This window comes from Centruroides vittatus, unplaced genomic scaffold (genome assembly GCF_030686945.1).
Source record: "Centruroides vittatus isolate TY-2023 unplaced genomic scaffold, ASM3068694v2 contig_460, whole genome shotgun sequence".
Taxonomy (NCBI): domain Eukaryota; kingdom Metazoa; phylum Arthropoda; class Arachnida; order Scorpiones; family Buthidae; genus Centruroides; species Centruroides vittatus.
This window is the reverse complement of record NW_027122256.1, coordinates 1198699-1221835: the sequence shown is the minus strand read 5'-3', so window position 1 is coordinate 1221835 and position 23137 is coordinate 1198699. Positions and strand designations below refer to the sequence as shown.

General features: G+C 31.8%; 1 protein-coding gene across 1 annotated transcript; it reads left to right on the top strand.

Annotated features, from left to right (window-relative positions):
* Positions 1-2381: 2381 nt before the first annotated feature.
* On the top strand, positions 2382-22283 carry LOC136977546 (FK506-binding protein 5-like). Its single transcript, XM_067273044.1, has 6 exons — positions 2382-2462; positions 12033-12201; positions 15726-15874; positions 15985-16108; positions 16900-17489; positions 21304-22283. Exons 1-6 carry the CDS (start codon positions 2414-2416, stop codon positions 22281-22283), a joined length of 2061 nt encoding a protein of 686 aa, XP_067129145.1. The 5' UTR covers positions 2382-2413.
* Positions 22284-23137: the final 854 nt, after the last annotated feature.

Below are 23137 nucleotides of genomic sequence, written 5' to 3'. Positions count from 1 at the left end.
ATTTTATAACTCTCGTATTCCTTGTTTTAGCCTTTCTTCCTTGTGGGAACTATAGGTCACCTTTTTTTTTTTAAAAAAAAAAAATCAGAACCACAATGTCCAGTGGGAAGGGGAGAAACGTAGTCCGATATATCTGGACAGACCATCCCAAAAATTTCTGGGAATTTCGATCCGTCCGGATTTCGATTCGGGGTGACCGGATCTTACCATTTAGAGAAGAAAATATTTAAAATAAATTTGAAAAAATAACGCAAATTAGAAACGGATATTATCAAATAACTTATAAAATATTTGATAATCGTATTTATAAAATATTTTCTGTTTACATTTTTAATTTTGTTTACTAAGAATGGAAAACAATCGCGACAGAACAATGTGTTTGAAATGAAACTCGTGAATGAGTAATTACTCATTCACGAGTTTCATTTTGCAATATCTGTCAGCTTTACAAATGGGTTGAAATTAGTTATTCAAAATAAATTTCAAGTCATTCTGTTACTTCATTTAAAATAGATAACAGCTCTGGTTATTAATACACCAGTGGCGTAGCGTGGGTGTCAGTCGCCCGGGGCGGAGGAAAATTCCGCCACCCTCTTATTTAGGTATAAGTGAAAAATTCCGTGCTCATTTCAATCGGTCCGAATCGTAGGTGCGACAAAAATATGAAATGAAACGGTTCAAATTTTTACAAGATATTATTATTTATTGTGAAATTTTGCCGCCCCTGCCGCCCCCACTACGCTAACGCCCACTGTAATACATCAAATCCTCACGTAACGTCGTTTTATTATAACTTACTGTACAATACATTTGTTACAATTTACAATTATTGTTTGTCGAATTTTCATTAAAAATAGTAAAATTGATTCTATGAGGTTGGAAATAAATGCTGCAAACACGATCCAATTAGAATAATATTAATTGAATTAAATCTGTACGTAGTTTTCGCTTTAAGGTCAGTTTTAAAGAACCTTTCGACGATATTAAGTGACGACTTGCTGTATATTAAACTGAATTTTAATAGTTTGATATATACAATTAATAATGTATTTAGTATTAAAACTAGTTTTGGTATCCATGAAAGATAATGAGCTTCAAACTGCTCTTACAAATTATTTTTTAAATATATAAAATTAAATCACTGTGTATCAATGGTTGACGTAGTCCTTTACATCAATCGAAAAATTTAATTTTTAGTTTATTATACGGGTCTACAAATGACTGCAGCGGTTTCGTGAATTTTTTGTGAGCATATTATTAGAGCAATAGTGACTGAGTTGATGATCATCATTACCCGATAGATTTCTCGGGTAACGATGATCACCAGCTGCTGTCATGCCCTCCACGTTCCTTTGACTCAACCTCGTGTGGCTTTTTGTGTGTTGGGAGTATATGAAGCATCTTGTGTTTGTACTGCCACTACCGACCGTTTTGCCAGAACTGCGAACTCGCTTAAACAACGTCTTTGCTGTAATTGACAAGGACATTCTGCATCGGGGTGGGATGAACTAGATTATAGAATTGATGCGTACAGAATCACCAAGAAGGCACATATCGAAAACTTAAAAAACCTGGTGAGTTTTTATACATATTTGCACACTAACTGCGATTATATGTTGGATACAAAAACTGCAAACGATTGCAGTAGTTTCAATGATTTGCAATTATTTGTAGACACCTGTATTTTGAAATTATTCCGTTTATTAAATCCGTTCTGACGTTAAATATTTTTCTTTTTGACAAATAAATATGAACAAAATAAAATCTAGCAAAATATTGATAAAATATGAACAAAAATTAACTATTTTTCTTATTTTCGTAAATATTATGTTATTCTGAACAAGAAAATATACTTAATCATAATTAATTAAAATAATAAATATATGTAATTAAATTTCGATTAAATACATGGATAACAATTGATGTAATGAGAATACACTACAAGATCTTATTTGAATACACATTTGTAAGAGTAATAAAAAATATATACAACGTAGAAATTTCCTGTTGATGAAATTTCCTACGAGAGCAAGAATTGACGCAAATTGAAATTTCGGGATATAAACTAATTCACAGACTTAATATCAAAGGTAGCAAGATATGGCCTTTAACTTGAAACATGAGAAATGGCAGCGTCATACGGTTTCGCAGCATATTGAATGTATGCATGCTTCATTGCAATGGATATATTTTCTTCACAGAACGCTACTACCCTAGTTATGTTTGGGTGTTCCCAGAATAGTGTATTCTCTACTTAAGATCGAGTAGACTCGTAAACGTAGTGATACGAGTTTGTTTTCACTAAAGAATGATTACTATTGGATACGTAGATGTGACGAATTGGATGTAACGGGAAATTATGATTTATTTAATACTCAAGTATTAATGCAAATAAGCCATTTAATTTGGTAAAATGGATAAAGTCACATCAATTTCCGCTCTTCTACTTTTATTATATTCAGGTATGGAGATAATCTTATTTTATTTCTTATCTTTTATAGGCATTAATATATCTTGAGATACAGAAGTATATTTTATTCAAAAATTCCTTTTAATTGCATTTTTAAAATTTATTTTAAATGGGCCATATGCATTATTAAAGATATTTAATAATTTATTTTTAAATTTTAAATGACAATTCTCACTGAAATTCCACTTAATGGCAACTAAATTATAATATAAATTATTTTATAAATTATACAAGGAGGTTTCTGCCCACTTGTTCAAAAATTTCGTAACGATTTACTTTTATATTTTGGCTTCCCCGTGCTGCCGTTTCTTTTTTTCTTTTCCGTGATGATTTTAAGCTAATTACAGTACTTTATATACACTTGAATTTGTCTATCTCGAATCTCAGGAGAAAAAACTTCGAGATAGACAGGTTTCGCGATATAGAGGTTCCTACACAGTAAACAGTAATAGGTTTGATTGGAGGTACGATATTTCATTAATACAATAGCCAGTACAGTTCACACTTTGACGTACCTTAACAACATTTTATGATGTCCGACTTTCTTCAACTAATAAGACGCAAGCCAAACTCACAGCCTCGGTCCACCAGTGGCAGAGTGGATTACAATACTAGTAGTTGGTCGTGGGTTTGCTCCTTGCCAACGACTGGCCGTGTGGAGTTTTTCTTACGTTTGGGGAATTCGGGCTAGAACACCTAAATAGGGACCAGTTTCCTATTATATCAACTTCCTTTTGAATAAAATTATGATTGGTCAGAGAAAACAAATAAAACAAAAGGGAATGTCGAGGGACAGGAGAGTGAGCATATCAAAAAATCCAGCAACGCGTTACTTTCCCGGCAATATTTGAAACTGCGTGCGTGGCACCATCTGTTATGATATTTTATTATTAAAACGTTTTTGTTTTTATTATAAAAATGGCAAATAGCTAGTATTTTGAGCTAGTATATAGCTTAATTTTGAGCTAGTATATAGCTTAATTTGAGGATAGGGACGGGTTTTATAAAAACCCGTCCCTATCCTCAAAATTAAGCTATATACTAGCTCAAAATTAAGCTATTACTAGCTCAAAATACTAGCTATATATAGCTCAAAATATGCTAATAATGAGTGTCGTCATTAAGTCAGACCTTACTCGAAATATGACACACAACCCCCTTTATCTCCCCACTCTCTTAAACTGTATACAACAAAATGTAATGACATCAATCCCCTTAATACGTAAACCCCCTGCAAAATTTCAGAAATTTTCGAAAAAAAAAAAAAAAATCACAGGAGTTATTAAGTTTCAATGAGGATGAACAAAATCATGCCCTCCACACAAACAATACATAGGTACAGAAAAAAACCCGAACTTTTTTGCTTATCTCGACGTTTCAAGATCCCGAGTCCAAAAATATAAAAATCCTGGAGGCGGGTCATTTTCTGACTGATCGCCATATTTTCTGTTATATATAACAGCCGGAAAAGTGAAAAGACAAACTTTATTTTGCCTTTGCGTACAACATTGAAGCAAGAGAAACTGTCAGATTTAAGCCTTATGTTTATTGAGAGTGATAAATTGCAGAAATTGTCTTTTGATGATGTGATTGAGCAATTTGCAGCATAGATGAGTCGGAAAAAGTTGTAATGAACTAGGTAATAAAACTGTATATTAATTAATGATAAACGAGTTTAATTCTTCCTTCAACTTATGCCTTTCATAATACTTCCAGTTTTATTCTTTTTGGTTGTAAGAGGCCCGAAAAATTTAAATTTCTCGGGGGTCCTTCGAAGGTAAATCCAACACTGGGCTCCCTTCAAAGTATCCGAAAATTTTATCTATGTTTTGATCCACATTTATAAAACTTATTCCTTCACCATCTTTTGCCTTGTTGATGACCTGGAATTCTTCATATATTTGATAGGTATGAAGAAAGCTTAGTATCAGCAAGACGGAAAGTTATTAAAATAACTTGAAAGCTATACTATATATATTTCAGGCTTCGAAAATTATAAATATCAGTATGAAAATATGTAATGAATTACGGTAACCCTCTCGTTATATCACTCATTTAGATATATCACGTGATTTTTCTGTCTTCCAAATATAAGTGCTTTAGACAATAATAGATACACGGTTATGTCAAAGCTTTCCCTAATTATCAGAGTAACTTATAGAAAATATATTTTATTTTATTATTTTATTATCAAAGAACAGCCTGACAACAAAATGAACGATCACAATTATGATTATTTAGTATCCTGACATTTCCTTGTACAACGCGGATTCGGGTTTTGCAATAATTTCTGTTTGCATTTTCAACGCTATCTCATCATTTATATTTAGCCAAATACGTTAATAAAACAATCGAGTAAATTTATAATGACTTCGTTTGAGGTTCGGGTCATTATAAATTCACTATCTAACGGTGCGCTAAAACGTCCCATTTCGATCAAAAACATAGTTGAATCCAGCCGGGTTGTTTCCGGCTTCAACTACACTCGAACAATTAGCAATTGCACAATTAGCTTCAATTACAATTGCACTTATAATAAGTTCTAACGATGTCAGCGTAAGGGATGCGGAATAATGTCTCAAGACACATTACACGGTTTCTTTTTCTACATACGCTAATCTTCGGAGCACAGTGTCTCTCAACTGCAATAAGTACGCAAATACTTCAGTTAACATCTTAACAATAGGGCGTAGGATTATAAGAGATTAAAATATTTTTAATTATTCACCAAAATCTCTTCTGTATGCCCTATATGCTTCACATTCCACGTGGTAGCAACTAGGGTCGGCCTTAGGAGGTGCAGGGCCCGACTGGAAACAATTTTTATGGTGCCCGGATATGAAAAGCAATCAAAATGTGCGCTTAAAAAATGCATTCGAGTTATTAGATAAAACAGATGTAAGCTACATTTTAATATAAAATTGCATACATGTAAGCCTACAAGAAAAACAGAATTTGTTTATCACCTCTGAAAAGTACATAGTCACAATATCTCTTGCCTTAGTGACTGTGAAATAATTTATCAAAATTATTAATTTATTTTTGTACTGCTCTTTACAGTAATATTTCGAAAATCAGTAACTTCATATTTCAGATATATGGTTTATATCTTGGTCACTAAAACTTACCTCATTTATGGGTCCGTAACATAAAATTAACCAGCTTGTAGTAAGATCGCCGAACTCTATAAGATCCAGTTAACTGTATTTACACTCGACGAATGGGAAACTCGGACCATGCGATGAAAATAAACGTATATCTGACGACCACTAAAAAATTTGGTCAGTCATCATGTCAAAGTAAACATTTTTTAACAATGTGGAGTAAACTCGAGGAAACTGAGGCCCTGTCCCCAACCCCTTTTGTAAAATTTAAGTAAGTAAGGGGGTTTCAGTTGTTAACCAACCAGAAATGGTTTAATCTTATTATATCAATATTATATTATTTCCACTATAATAACATCTTATCCATTTTCTTTAAACATACACTTTTGTAATATAAACTTAAATGTTTAAAGTCACAAAACATATTACTCAATTACAAAAACTTATTTGAGCTATTTATAAACTATAAATATATACAATTTTTAACAAAGATGCTGACTTTGTTCATTAAAAATCTTGTTCAACGTGCGAAGGTAATATCTGAATTATTAATAAACTTGTTCAAGTTACGGAGGTATTACCTGAATCATATCTCCAGTTCCTCCTTACAAAAGTAAAACTTATACATTTTGGGTAAAAACTTTATATCTATAACAACAAAGATTGGAATTCGTATAAATTAATATTAATATAATCTGTTAACTTCTTTTGGTTAAATTTACCTATGGTGCCAAAATAGCGGCGCTTCCGGTCGCCATTTTCAACGTGATTTGAGATACGTAGTAACCAATAAAGCAAACAGTGGGGACACACGTTCTAACCTAACCTAACCTATTCTAATAAATTACCATAATTATTACTTACATTATCGATCATCATTTTCCTTTTTCCGACGTTTCTTTCCTACCGAACTTGACTCCATAGCAAGGGCGTCGCCAGCCAATGGGCCAGAGGGGGGCAAGATAATATAAATTGATAGAGGATATGAATTGTATGTAGGTAAAATAAAAACGATTCATAAATTTTAAGAAGCTTAAGAAGATTATTTTAATTAAAACATAATCTTCTTGGGTTTTTCGCGCGGGAATTATAAATCGGGCAATAAATGACTTAGCATTTAAATAATTTTTTTCGCATGTCTAGGGAGGGGCAACTGCCCCTCTGCCGACGCCCTTGCTCCATAGTACATGTTGACAATCTTTTCTTTCTATTATTAATCGCTTTCTCTGTTTTGTTGGCCTTTTTTTCTTTCTTCTTAATATTAGAAACAGGAGCAGCGGGCACATTCTCAGGTTCTTTCCATTTCGGTGTCCTTCTAGAACCTGGATATATCATACTTAAATGCTTCACGAAAATCTGAACATAAATTGCACACTTCCTCTATATGTTGTAATCCTAACATTACAGCAAATTGTAAGAATTATCAATTCTTGGATCCAAAACTATTTCCGAATAGTCCGATTCCAGTAATTGGTAAAATTTACGGGTAGTACATCCGGACCAAAATTCGTCGGAATTAATGTCTACATAACTCATTATTAGCTTATTATTATTAACCAAACACTAAAATTAACAATGAACGTATTGTTTAACAAAAAATTAAAAATAAATTTCACTTAAATTACTTGGTTGTTTGATAATTGAAGAGAACACTTCCATAAAGGTTACACCATTTCCACGACAAAACATCACTAACGACGTCATACTTACTAATTTGCATATTTACACATGAACACATTCCACAGTCAGATTGACAAATTTACATAATTCAACGCGTTATTAGACAGCTCCCTCTATTAACGTCGTCATTAAATGCCCCGATTCGAGATTACCGGAAGCACCGCCATTTTGGAACCATAGGTAAATATAACTCTTCTTTTTGTATAATCATAACTAAATAAAGAATTTTTTATATTAAAGAGTGAAATTCAGAGCGTATAATCATTAATATATAAAACACTCTAGAATTGTATTATACCATTGAGAATATTCCGATTATAACATTCTTTGTTTTCTTGAAACAGAGGATTTCAAAACATTTTGTATCAATTTAACTTTCAATTTAACAGCCACTAGATAATTGGTACTTTCACTTAGTGCCTATCATGACAAAAATTAATAGTAACCTTCGTAAAAATTGGGCACATTTCAAATCTACGAGGGTCATCCAGAAAGTAACGGCCGTTTGGTTTTAATAAATGAAAGAAATATATTTTATTAACAAAAACATGTCACAAAATTGAAACTTACTTTATTTCTCTACATAATCACCTTCATTATTTAAGCATTTGTCATATTTGTCCTCGAGCTTTAGAATTCCCGTGTCGTAGTAGGCTGCCGCCAGTCCATTAAGCCAGTTGTTTACTGCATTCTTCACCTCTCATCACTTCCAAAACGTTTCCCCCGCAAGAACTCTTTGAGCTTTGTGAAAAGGCTAAAATCGCAAGGAGCAAGGTCCGGACTATAGGGTGGATGATCAAAAATTTCCCATCCAAAGCGATCCAGCAAGCCTGTAGTTGCAGCAGCAGTGTGAGGACGGAAATTGTCGTGAAGAAGCACAATACCGCGAGAAAGCATTCCACGCCTACGATTTTGGATTGCTCGCCGTAGTTTTCTCAGGGTGTCACAATATCGTGCCGTGACCGTAGTGCCTTTTGTATGAAATCCACCAAGAGAAGACCCTTACGATCCCGAAACACTGTCGCCGAGTTTTTGTGCTGACAGAGTTTGTTTGAATTTTCGCGGTTTTTTGGGTGATGAGGGATGATGCCACTCGAGTGATTGGTGCTTGGTCTCTGGGGTGAAGTGAGACATCCATGTGTCATCACCAGTAACAATTTGATCAAGAAAGGCATTTCCATTTGCGTGATACCGCATCAAAAATGTCAGTGCTGCACCCATTTTCTGTTCTGTGCTGGTCACTCAGTTGCCGCGGAACCCATCGTGCACAAATTTTGCTATAGCCAAAATGTTCAGAGACGATTTCACCAAGCAAAGAACGAGAAATGTTAGGGAAAGAAACGTGTAACTTGTTTTCCAAGGTTACGCGCCTGATTTGAAGAATCAAGTGAAGAACAAAATCGTGCAAGGTCTTGCACGATTTTTGTTCTTCACTTGATTCTTCAAATCATCTGCGATGAGTGACGGACGTCCGGGTCGAGTTTTATCATGCACATTTGTTCGTCCATTGTTAAACATTTTACACCACTTTCTCACATTTCTCGTATTTTTGAGGTTCGCTGTTAATTCCTTCTCAAAACACCATTCAATTGAATCACTTTTTCCAAGTTAGTAACATATGAATATTTTTTGTTATCCTTAATATAATAATTATCTCCTACAATTATTTTGTTGCCATTGAGTTTTTCTTGTTTAATTATTGCTAATAATTTTTTTCTTCTCATCCTTGATCTCTTACATAAATCCGTTGTAAATATTATTTTCTCCCATTCCTCATCACTTAAATTATCTTTCTTCCTCCAAAATTCTCTAAGGATTAAATTCCTATCGAATAAGGAGTCTAATGGAACTTTCACTATAGGTTTGGTTTTGTCGTTGGTGAATCTAACCATTTTTCTATGTAACTATTAAATATTCCCAAATCCTGTTTTATAAACTGATTAATTTCCTTAACATAATCAGATGAGTTAAATGGGAAGTTTTATAATTATAATATTTTTATTGTTTTGCTCATTAACCAGCTTGTCTATTTCAAATTCCAACGTACTGTACCTTGTATTTGACAGTTGTTCTTAGATATTTTCTCCAATTCTTCTATTTTATTGGATAGTTGAGACAACTCTCCATGTAAATATTTATTTTCTTTTAAAAAATTAACCTCTGTTCTAATTCCTTGAAGTTCATTTTGGAGCTGTGAAAATTTATCCTGTATCAGTTCGTATATCGATTTTAATGAGTATTGAGATTCGTCCTGTATCTGTAATTCTTTATGACTTACTGTTTCAAAATATTCATTAATTTTTGTAGTTCTCGAGGTCACTGGACTGTTCTTACCGAGATTTTCCTCTATTTGATAATAGTCTTAATTAGTGAAGACTAAGTCATTCAATTGATTTCCTTTTTCCTTTTCTTTGAGATTATCCATACATAATCTACCCGCCCCCTTCTTTGCATATGCATTTGACTCGTTTGTTGCGGAGATCGAGGTAGAGGACCTGGATTTGGTTCAATCCCAGCAATTAACAATAAACTTATAATTAAAATCAAAGATAATCTGTTTGTAAATATCCACTTTTTTGGAACCATCATATTATAGCTACTTAAGGTTTTCGAAATTCACCAATACGCACTTATCAAGCACCGCTAAAAAGTTCACCAACACCTCCGACGACTAACATACACCTTTGGTTGAAAAGACTCAAAAAAGAAGTTGTTAACAAAAATTAACGATGTTTTTTTTTGTCACAACTAGGTGCATAGACAGACACTGGGCATTTTTGGCATCAATCTTTATTCAGGAATATCTTGTGGGCCGAGAAAAATTCATGTTTATGCTTCATTATGTAGCCGACAGAGGAGAAGCGTATGCCTGAAACGCGTTTCGGCCCACAAGATATTCCTGAATAAAGATTGATGCCAAAAATGCCCAGTGTCTGTCTATGCATCTAGTTGTGATGGAAAAACAAAAGAAGACATGGTTTCAGAATAAGGAAAAAAGCAATGAGTTAAAGCAATTTTTAATAACTCAAGTGAACATACGTTATTATTAAGAAGTTATTAATATTTATTACTAGCGTAAATTTTATTTAAAAATTCGGTCAAATTTTACCTATGTGCACCGTCATGGCAATGGTTGCGATTGTTCGTGCTCCCGACGGACTCCTCCCGGAGGTGAGCCGCCGGCACCCGCCGAGTGTATAACATCACTAGTTATTGATACGTGTGTTCAAGTACCGCGAATTAATAACTAGTGACGTTAAACAATTGGCGGCTTCCCTCCGGAAGGAGTCAGTCGGGAGCACGAATAGTCGCGACCGCTGCCATGACAGTGCACATAGAATTTTTGGTCAAATTTTACCTATGTTATTTTTAATGGTATCGAAATTTAATGAAATTTAAATCGGTATCTTTAAAATATGACAATATATTTAAGGAAGTTCCTTCCGTTGCTGCCTGCTAGGCTTGCCATATGTTTCACATATTTCAAGTAATTTTAATGTCCGAAAGCCCACCACGAGTTACTGAAATTCTGAAAAGCACAGTTCACGTGTAACTTTCTCAACACGATCATAAAATTTTTTTCAAAAACGGATAATCTTTTTTCAATTCATCAGTAAACACACGAATTCTTTTTGGCATTTTGGAGATTAAATTAGTTTAATATACTGTACAGCGCAAAATAATCGCAAATGCCGACTAGCAATTCAAACTCGACTAAGATAGGACATGCGCGACAATGGCGTAGCCAGAATAAGTTTCGGTCTTGCTAACTCTAATTGAAACAAATCATCTAATAAATGAAATAAAAACATCTGGATTTCATAGGCTACATGCTATTATAAATTCTGTGAAAAAATAGCTAGATGAAAAAATAAAACATTTAAATTCATTAACCACATGTTATAAATTTTTGGGGAAAACATTAAAAGTACTTAGATCTGGATACAAAATATTTAGATCGGCAACAGTGAGTGTAACGGAGGAAATATTTTACTTGCCAAATCGCCATTTTACCCGAAACTGCACTATTTTTACTTCTTATATATTCGGTACTTTTAAAATTTTACCAAATAACCGGGACAAAATGACTAACTGGCCGGGATGTCTGGTAATCCTAGTTATGCTAATGGATGCAACAAAGACCAGTTTCTATCGGAATCGCGTGACTGAAATTCACTCAACCGTTGATATGCTAGTCAGTGATGTATTGTACGGTATAGTTTTCGATTTCGATAACGACATGCAATAAGTAGGCTTAACATTTATTTTCGTTCTTCTCCGTGCTATCAGCAAAGGCTTAACGAAAGTAAATATTGATACAATGGGTTTAGCGATGTAGCGTTAACAAAGACAAAATGATAGAATTTGATATCATGAATTCCAGTTCTCTATTGAGATACAATACTTTTCTAGTTGACGGCCGGATGGTCGAGTGGTCAAGGTGCTCTGGGGGACCCGGGATTGAATTCCCACAGGTCAAATGATCCCCAGGAATTTTTCGGGGGGTGGTCCGTCCGGATATGTCGGGCCCCGTTCCTCAACTCTCGGTCGCCCCATTGTAGGCCTGGCCGTACCCATAATGTGCTTGCAAAAAAAGAGGTCTTCTTAGTGCCCACAGGACGGAAAGAGAATATAATTTTTACCTAAATTTAAGCTTTTAAATAAGAGTCATATCATAAATACATAGAACGATTTCTAAATATGATAAATAGGTATATAAATCTAAATAAAATCTTTAAGAAAAATTGTCATTAACTGATAAATTTTCAATTTAATAGGAACAATTACATCGCAGTTTATAAGTAATCCAAATATCGAAAATGGAAATTTCAGAATTCAGCCGTGCACATTAGGAGATATTAAAACTTCAGTAATTAACTTCAATACATGTCTTTATAAAGAATATCAGTTACGAATATTAAAACAGGAATTCATAACTACAGAAAGGTAATTGATAGTTTTTACATATTGCATTTTCACAATGAGTTCAGCTTTATATTATTTTCCATAAGAAATTTGATACTGCTTCTTTATTAATAATTTCATATTTTTAATAATAACCATTTTTTATCTTTAGAGTAAACATTATATTCTTATGGCATTTTTTATTACTTTAATCTAATTTATGAATTTTATAAATGAAAATTTAGTTTTATTGATCAAGGATAATGTTATTTCCAAATGAAAGAAAACTATTTTTAACTTTAAAAAATTTTCCACATTTTTTTACTAAGATTTCCCAGAATTTTTTGACGAACAAAAATGATCACTGCTTTCAAATAAAATATTAAACAAATTCACAAATTTTTTACTTAATTTCTACTGTTTTTTCTTTAGCGATACGTTGGCTACGAGCCAAAAACTCAAACATTATCCTGAAACATATAACATTTCTCCTACAATTATTTCCGGTATTTGCTAGTCTAAGTACTTAACAAAAAAGCATTTGAAAACTTCATTGTTTTAAAATTAATTCCTTCTAGTTTTCACGTTAATTTTAATTTTGAAATTTTAACTTAAGTGATGTTTGGAGTTATTTTTAAAAAGTTCTGGAGACTTACAAAGAATATTTTCTCAGCGACTAGGAAGGAATTACTTGGATTATAGTGAATTAACTTAATTAATTTATATATATATATATATATTTTTTAAAACTCAATAAAAACAAATAACGTACATCGAATGACAGTTACAATTTGACACAAAAGAAAAATACAAACATACTGTAGAGTAAAAGAGGGCGAATTCGGACGGTGTAGAATCTGGACGCTCTAAGGATTTGGAATTCTAGTTTGCTCTCGAATTGCAAATCCGTAAAGAAAAATAACATAAAGAACTACGTTCAGGCAGTATATCAATCTCACTTATGACTTATACACATTTGGAAATTATGTCTAATATGTAAATAGATACCAGTTTCCCCATAGAAAGTCCTCCGGAAGACATTCCTCTTGGCAAATTGCCGATGTGTTTCCCATCAATACAATCCAATCCTTATGCAAATAATAATATTAATCCTATAAGTTATTAGAATGCTTAAAAATTTCTTACAAAATTAACAAATAAAAAATAAATAAGATACTAATTTAAAATGTTGAACGTTATTATCGCGGGTACATTTCAATCCAGTATAAGAGATATAAACGCTTCCAGCTAAAAAGTTTATACTTCATACTAAAATATATTGAAGTATCAATTTAGATAGAATAAAACATTTTAGAATTACCATTATTTTTTTAAACTAATTACTTTAATTATAAAACAAATGTGAATAACTTTGGATTCAATAAATGTAGTTTTTAATTCAGATCATTATAAGTAAACCTTTTTATATTGTCTTCCTGTTTCAAATGAGTTACGTAATTTTACTGCGGATGGCCAAGGCGGTTAAAGGTCTGCCTACTGCTCTGAGATACCCAGGATAGAATCCGGACGAGAAACCCAGAAATTTTTCATGGATGGTATTTCCTGGATATGTTGGGCTACAATAGTACAATAGTAATAGTGATAGAGCAGACCTTCTACCTGATATGTTGGGCTACATCACTAACCATCCGGCTGTCTTCATTGTGGGCCTAGCCGAACTCACATTGACACGATTAAAAAGACCTTCTTAGTACCTTAGGCTGAAAGACATAAAAATATAAAATATACAGTATATCCTATATACGCAGATCATCAATTTTCAAAGTATTTCTTTTTTTTATTATATATATATGTATATAAGTACAGAGATCATAATTAAAGACTGGATGGTCAAAGCCCTCTTGTCATTGAGCAACTATTGGGCAAATCTCAACCAAATTTAGTATGCGTTTTCGATTTTCGGAAAAAGTTTACTTCAAAATTCAACCTCTAGAGCGAAGTTTGGCACTGATGTCTTTTAATATGCCTATTACGTATTCTAACGAATTTCGGATACAATAGGAGTCGAAAAACGTTCTTCACAATTTTTCACAATTAAATCGTCATGGTTCTATTTTTGCTGATTGTGCACCCTTGTCAGTTCCATTTGTACCGTGCCAGTTCCATTGTAATTTTGTAACTGAAATAAAATTATTGCCCTTTGTTTCTTAACCCCCAAAATTATTAGAAATTGTATGTTCGTTAAGGAAACAGTAGCGCAAAATTTCGTTCTGGGGCTGAATTTTAAATGTTTAAGAAAAAATTTCCGAAAATAAAAACCACATATTCAGAGCAGAGTGTAACTTATAACAAACTTGGTTGAGATTTGCCCAATAGTTGCCCAACACAGAGTTCTACTCTAGTCCTTAATTAATTATAACAACCCTAAACTTTTTAAATTCGAAAAACCTTTCAGTTACAAACCTAGAACTGAATTAAACAGAATTATTCTTAATTAATTTTCTACATATGTTACGTTATGTAACATAAGTTAAAAATATGCAGTAATTGATGTAAGTTATGCATATGTTATATATATTTTGGATTTTTATGCTTTTTTAATTTTATTGTCTTAACTATATATTTTTTAAATAAATTTTTAAAATTTTTCGTACATTAATGCGTTAACATATAACACGTTATTTCATAAATCATGATTTTTTTATTTTTTGTTATTGTTTGGTTTTAACCATATTTCATTGTTGGGGCTTTCGTTAATTGGAGGTGGATATTTTTCGTCGACTGACAGTTCCTAATTACGTATAAAGTAAATAAATAAATAAATAAAACTTAAACATCTATCACATGTTATTTGAATAGAGCTTACAAATTCAAAAATCAAAACTGGTCTCATAAGGAAATTAATCTGGTTTAAAAAATGCAGACATTCCATTTAGTCATTTCAAATATTCTGACACAGACATTTAACGATAAAGCAATTTATTTTTCCTCGAGTACACAACTTATTTGTATCAATAACAACTCTCTTAAAGTACGAGTAACTTTATTCTCAATAAGTTTTTTGATTTGAATTATCATCTTTAATTTAAATTAATTATTAATATCAATATTATAAAATACGAACTCAATTTAAATCACTATAAACATGCTTTTCCTCAAACTGCAGTTTGTCATCATTTTTTAAAAGGAAGTAATGAAATAAATACTATAAGTTTCTAATCATACCATAAATATTATTGAAATTTAATCTGATTTAAGGTAAAATCATATTTATTACAGAAAACAAGATGACAATTTTAAGATCTTCAAGGTATTAATCCTAGTTTTCTCGCAGAACACGACAGTGTCTGAACATCGATTAATTTAAACGCCAGCTACTTTTTTAAAAGGATGTTATTATTATTGATTTGCTCCGTAAATTAAATTCTTTTCTTTCGTCTTAGCATTGATTATTCTTCATTAAATTTTTATTACTTACAGTTATTTAAAATATACAGTATAACAATTATTGTTTATACAAAGAAGTATTATGTGCATTGCGATACAGAGAAGGTCTCGTAATTTATATAACTACGAACATATTTTCAAATAAATTTATTTTTTAGTATTGCAGGTAACCTAAGAAACTGCTTTATTGAATTTTGCCAATTAAGATGTCAAATCAAGCAATGGATTGTCTTTGAGTACGCTTTAAAAAATATGTTACCAGCTATCAGGAGTTTCTCCGATAATAGTTATCAAAGAACATTAAGTGGTACAGAAAGAATTTCATTTTTTAATCATAAATTTCTTTAAAATTAAGGTGCTATTAATTGGCGCTTTATCCTGTAATGAATTGTTTTGTTTTTTTTCCTCTTTACCCAGATAATCGTCGCAACGAACTGCAGAGATGTCTAAATCAAATTAATTATTCCAATATACAACCATGCTTGCCACCTCTTTACAGTTATATTTCTCAAAATACGTATAGTAAAGATACAAGTTTAATGTAAGTATTATTTTTTAAAACAAATCGAAAAATTCGTATCTAAAGTCCGTAGTTCACATTAGAATAAAAATGATTAATTTTCTCAAATCTCGTTTAGTCAAAAAGATCATCAAAGGAAATATATTCTTTAAAATATTAATTTAGCGGCCGGATGGCCGAGCGGTCAAGGTTAGCAGCTTACCGCCCTAGGGGACCCGGGATCGAATCCGGACGGGTCGAGAAATCCCCAGGAATTTTTCGGGGGGTGGTCCGTCCGGATATGTCGGTCCCCGTCCCTCACCACCCGTCCGCCCCATTGTGGGCCTGGCCGAACCCATAATGGGCTTGCTATAAGAGGCCCTCTTAGTGCCCACTGGGCGGAAAGAGTTACAAAAAAAAAAAAAAAAAAACATTAATTTTAGTTTATTATGAATTTGCCTTTTTAATTTCTGGAAAGTAAAAAAATTGTATAAAGAATAATAATATAGAAATTTTGTGAGTAAAGAGATAGGCATGGGAAACGATTAAACCCAATATAAATATTTTTAGCCTAAAAAGAAACCGAATACAGTTTTCCTGTCAATTACAATTGTATAAATATATATTAATTGTATAACTCAAAAATAGGAAAATATATTTTCATTTATTAATTTTAAAAATATTGTTTATACTTGATGAAAAATAAATGATTATTTTATAATTTAAAATCATAAAACAAAATTACTCATTATTTTCTTAAAATCGGAAATGAATTGTTAATTTATATTCATTTGTAGAAGTAAACAATAATATATTTTTATTTCTTTTTTCAGTTATTTCAGTCATGCTCGGGCATGCATAACTATGGTGTACAAATCTTGTCCTTCTTTATTGAAGAATATTATTATAGAATTGGTGATGTCAATTGGTCAGACTCAATTATATCTGGATCCTCTCTACTACAATCCAGTCTATATAAACCAACAAATTTCTAGCAATTTAGGAAATTTTTTCGGTATATCGCCATTATTTCTCTATAATTTCTTCCATGAAAAAGCCACTTCCATAAGACAACAAGAAATATTTTCCAGACTTCTGGAGAGATTAGCTTTTGGATTATTTAAAAACTTTAATAATTCTCCTCATCCACCTATTTCTTTCACGAGAAATTTGAATGGTACATCGCTAACGAGAAAATCTATTTTATTTCCACCATCATTTTATAAACTGTTATATCAGTATGTAAAATCTAAATGGCCTAATCATTTTGAACCTACTCACGAGGAAATAATTTTCAATCATCCTATGAAAACAGCATTAGAAAATTGGTTATCGACAATGAAAACTACCTCTTCAACAATGAATCATGATAAAATATTGGATATTTATAGTAAGAATAAATTTTCTTCTATTACAACGAAAGGTAAGAATTATTATTATACTTTATTTTAAAATTCTGATGTCAAAAATTGAAACAATATGTAACTAACTTTTATTATATCCCAAAGATTCTCACCTTTTAACAACTTTTTGTTTTTTTTTGTACAATTCATAAAGAATGATTTATTGGTGGCGTTCAGTAGTTTTTTTTTTTTCTGTGAAACCATTGTAGATAGGAAGATGGAGCAGATGACCACGTTCGTAGAGCAAACGGGAACAATTTTAGTGACCTTGGATAACCTTGAAAATCGGATGTTTTTGAGATACAGAACAAAATATATTAATTATAGGGGCGCTTTTGAGCTATCACATGAATAGCATGAAACAAAATAAGCGTCTTTTATAATAGGTCACATTTTCTTAAACCTAACGGTTTTCAAGTTATCGCTGGTTTCTTCTAAAAATCTTTTTTTTCTCTCTTTTACCCCGAAAGTTTCTATGCTGGAAACTAAATTTATCGGTTTTCGTTCTTTATGTTACCGTATCATAAAATTGAACAAGCAGGCTTTGAATAAATTGAATTGTTAGTTTCATAAAGACACGAAGAAGTGTCTTTTTTTGGAGTGATCTTTTCTTCATTTTTTGTGTATTTACTTGTTTCCTCTGTTTTTATGAAAACGACTTATTCAAATGAAGAAGCATTTAATACGCATTTAGAAGAAGCATATGATACGCTGCTTTAGATGCATATCACCAAAATTATTTTCAGGCTGCAAATCTTTATGCCAGTCATCATGGAAACCAGTTAAGAAAATGGTTTACTTTCAACGTTTTTCTACAGAAAACATTAAAATCAGAATTCCGGAAAGTTTTCGTAAGATTAGTAGTAGATGTGAATTTCGAAATTTATTAAATGCTTTTCCTAGAAGAATAAATCCCTGTATACACGAAGTAGATCGGTATTTTAAGCATCTAGTTTAAGTAAATTTTGAAATACTGTATATTTCATTATTATTAGGTTTCTGTTGTGTAAAGCTTTGTGATAAATAATCTGATAAACTTAGTTTCCAGAACTTTCGAGAAAAAGAGAACTCAGATTTTTGGAGAAACTGACAATATCTTGAAAACCGTTAGGTTTAAAAAAACGTAACCTGTTGTAAACCACGTTTATTCTGTTGTTTACTATTCATATAATGGCTCAAAAGCGTTTCTTATAATCTAAAAAAAAAAAAATAATAATAATAATAATAACATATTTTGTTCTGTATCTCAAAAACCGCCGATTTTCAAGATTATTCGAGGTCACTAATAGTTGCTCTATAAACTTGGTTATTAATCCCACCTTCCTATCTCTAGCAGTTTCCGAGGAAAAAAATTACTTAATACCACCAGGGTACATCCTGTATACTTTTAAAAAGACAAATGATCGTTTTCTATTATTTCAAAAGTTGAATTTAGAAATATTTTAAAATTTTAAAATATTTTTAGCCTAAAAAGAAACCGAATACAGTTTTCCTTTAATACAAATCAATTAAATACAAATCGTAACAATTTTTTATTTATTCGAATTTTAAAATTATATTTTGAAGATTCTTAAAATTTTATCTGAAAATTTTCAAAATAAAAATACAGCCAAAATAACAATTGTTAAATTTTAAATAAAAAAAGCTAAATAATTTTCCCTAGATTATTATGCGACATTAATATCGATATTGTATGTAATATTTAATTAACATAAATAATATAATTACAGTCACCGGTATACATAGAAAATTTTTAATAATGAAACCAAAACATGTCTGACAAAGCATTAATTGACATTTATTTAGTAAAAAATGAATTGTTATTGAAATTGTGTTGTAAATTTTATTGCAGTTATGATTCAATCATAAATATCACCGCAGTGACAGAGATTAGGCAGATATATATAGGATATTTACATATTGTAGATATACTTTTACATGTCTACAGTATCCAAATATATATAATATGACAGAATTAATTTGCTGTATATCTCTTACATATTCGTTATTGTTGCTGAAAAGTTTTTCACACGAAATGTTTATTGTACACTTATTTACTTTTAAAAAACTTACGGCTAATTGCATCATCATCGTTTAATCTCTGTTAATAGTCAATAACTCAATGTCATATTAGTACGATTGTAAGTGTTTTATAATTTTGTAAGGAATGCTGCTGTTGATTTTTATTTGACTAGGATTTAATAACGGCGAAACTCATCACAATTGTTTCTTTTAGTTTCAAGAAAAGCAATAAAGATCAATCAATTCTATTTAAACAAGTAAGAATAATTCAAATTAGCTTAATAGAAAAGTAAATAAATAAACATATTTATTATTTACTTTTGCTACTATACCAGACACTGACCAGTCAATGCGTGGTATAGTAGTGATCTTCTGGTTGCTTGGAAAACTAAAGATTCTCTGACGCAAAGTAGCCTGAAACAATGTCTAATTTCGGGCCTGGCATAGATCATCATAAGTTTGCACAAAGTGTACTGCGTAATCTGAATATTGTCTTATTCCTCGCAGGCAAACTGCAATTTATGTAGATTTTGGCGCGCAGATAATCTTGGCTAATGTGACTGAGTGCATGTAACATTTTCTATTTTATATTTTTGATTTTAAATTTTGTTTTTCGTATTTTAACTTTGAAGACATTTTTTTGTTTAGGCGATGCCATCAGTATAATACGATAATCAAAAGAATTATTAATTTGAAAATAACGTACATCCACTTACTTCCAATTACATTTAAACTACATTAACAGTAAAGGATTAAAACATCTTAATTAAAATTATTACAAATTTGAACTATGTCACTTATGCTGTATTTACTTAGCTCTTCAACATTATAATTTATTTTATTATTACAGGAATCAGAATTATGATATTCATATAATATACTGGTTTTCTTGCAAACACAAGTGGTACATATACATATATCGCTTAATATAATTAGATGTTAATAAACCTATAGATTCCAAACTTACTTAGTATTTTAGGAAATTCATTCATATACATAAAACATTGCTTACAGGATTAAATTTAATTTCGGCATAAAGAATACTTATAATTCTATGCCGAAATAATGATATAGAATTCTGACATTTGAATAAATATGTTATTACATCACAGCGAACAACGTTAAGCAAATTAGTATGTCACAGTCTTCATAAATCTAACTCATGAATTAAATATATTTCTATAACGACGGCTAACGCCGTACAAAATACACATAAACATTGCGTATAATTATTGGTTAATGTAATATTAAAAAGATTCCAATTATACAAAAACTAAGCAATTTATTCGTTAATTCATTTCCTTACTGGTACTTGAAAAAGTTATCTTCAATAGTAGAAAAACAATATTAATTTTGCAATAGATATATTTATAGTGAACGATATGATTATCAAATTTATTATTTCAATATGAAATTAACGAAGAAAAATATCGTAGACATGCAAATTATCGTAAACTGGTGAATTCCTGTGTAATTATTATTCTACGGTTGATAACTACGTTTGTATCTGAAAAATTGAACCCGCAAAATTTGATGAAAATTCGTAATCAAAAGGAATATTAACATTAAAGTAGTATATCACACAATATTTTCAAGGACATTCTTCCAAAAAACCAACATTTATAATAATTAATATTTATAATTAATGTTTAACTAATCAGGATAAAAATATTCGAGATTATTGACTTAAACAATAATTAAATATAATCGACACTCGTGCAACTGACAATTAAAATAATAACTTTCTAATTTTTATTTGTTATTCTACACTTGACATTTTCCATAATTAACAACAATTTAAAATTCAAACAGAAAACGAAACTGAAGATTCGATGATAATTCAAAATGATGGAATAAAAAGAAATAAAGAAATGGCACAATCACTGATTACTGAAACAGCAGAAACACAAAAAGAAGAGAAGCGGGCAGAAAAACTTACAACAACGACAGTAGAATCAACAACAGAAGGCGAAGAAATGGCAGAACCGGTAATTACTGAAACAGCAGAAACACAAAAAGAAGAGAAGCGGGCAGAAGAACTTACAACAACGGCACTAGAATCAACAACAGAAAGCGTAGAAATGGCAGAACCAGTAATTACTGAAACAGCAGAAACACAAAAAGAAGAGAAGCGGGCAGAAGAACTTACAACAACGACAGTAGAATCAACAACAGAAGGCGAAGAAATGGCAGAACCGGTAATTACTGAAACAGCAGAAACACAAAAAGAAGAGAAGCGGGCAGAAGAACTTACAACAACGACAGTAGAATCAACAACAGAAGGCGAAGAAATGGCAGAACCGGTAATTACTGAAACAGCAGAAACACAAAAAGAAGAGAAGCGGGCAGAAGAACTTACAACAACGGCACTAGAATCAACAACAGAAAGCGTAGAAATGGCAGAACCGGTAATTACTGAAACAGCAAAATCACAAAAAGAAGAGAAGCGGGCAGAAGAACTTACAACAACGACAGTAGAATCAACAACAGAAGGCGAAGAAATGGCAGAACCGGTAATTACTGAAACAGCAGAAACACAAAAAGAAGAGAAGCGGGCAGAAGAACTTACAACAACGACAGTAGAATCAACAACAGAAGGCGAAGAAATGGCAGAACCAGTAATTACTGAAACAGCAGAAACACAAAAAGAAGAGAAGCGGGCAGAAGAACTTACAACAACGACAGTAGAATCAACAACAGAAAGCGAAGAAATGGCAGAACCAGTAATTACTGAAACAGCAGAAACACAAAAAGAAGAGAAGCGGGCAGAAGAACTTACAACAACGACATAGAATCAACAACAGAAAGCGAAGAAATGGCAGAACCAGTAATTACTGAAACAGCAGAAACACAAAAAGAAGAGAAGCGGCAGAAGAACTTACAACAACGACACTAGAATCAACAACAGAAAGCGAAGAAATGGCAGAACCAGTAATTACTGAAACAGCAAGAAATGCCAACAGAGAAACAAGAAATGGCTGAACCAGAATAACTTACAACAGACACAAGGAATCAACAACAGAAAAGCGAAGAAATGGCTGAACCGGTAATTACTCAAACAGCAAAGTATCCAACAGAGAAACAAGAAATGGCTGAGACCAGAATTACTCAGACACAAGGAACACCAACAGAAAACAAGAAATGGCTGAACCAGTAATTACTCAAACACAAGGTATGCCAACAGAAAAACAAGAGAAGTGGCTGAACCAGTAATTACTCAACACAAGGAATGCCAACTGAGAAACAAGAAATGGCTGAACCAGTAATTACTCAGACACAAGGAACACCAACAGAGAAACAAGAAATGGCTGAACCGTAATTACTCAAACGACAAGAATACCAACGAGAAACAAGAAATGGCCGAACCAGTAATTACTCAAACACAAGGTATGCCAACAGAGAAACAAGAAATGGCTGAACCAGTAATTACTCAAACGCAAGATATGCCAACTGAGAAACAAGAAATGGCTGAACCAGATAATTACTCAGACACAAGGAACACCAACAGAAAATCAAGAAATGGCAGAACCAGTAATTACTCAAACACAAGGTATGCCAACTGAGAAACAAGAAATGGCTGAACCAGTAATTACTCAAACGCAAGGTATACCAACTGAGAAACAAGAAATGGCCGAACCAGTAATTA

What these genes read in the sequence shown, in the direction of transcription:
- LOC136977546 (XM_067273044.1), top strand. Translation starts at nt 2,414, where the DNA reads ATGGATAAAGTCACATCAATTTCCGCTCTTCTACTTTTATTATATTCA. An exon ending in AGTAAAGATACAAGTTTAAT is followed by an intron (nt 16,109 to 16,899) that starts GTAAGTATTATT and finishes TTCTTTTTTCAG; the next exon opens with TTATTTCAGTCATGCTCGGG. An exon ending in TTCTTCTATTACAACGAAAG is followed by an intron (nt 17,490 to 21,303) that starts GTAAGAATTATT and finishes AAATTCAAACAG; the next exon opens with AAAACGAAACTGAAGATTCG.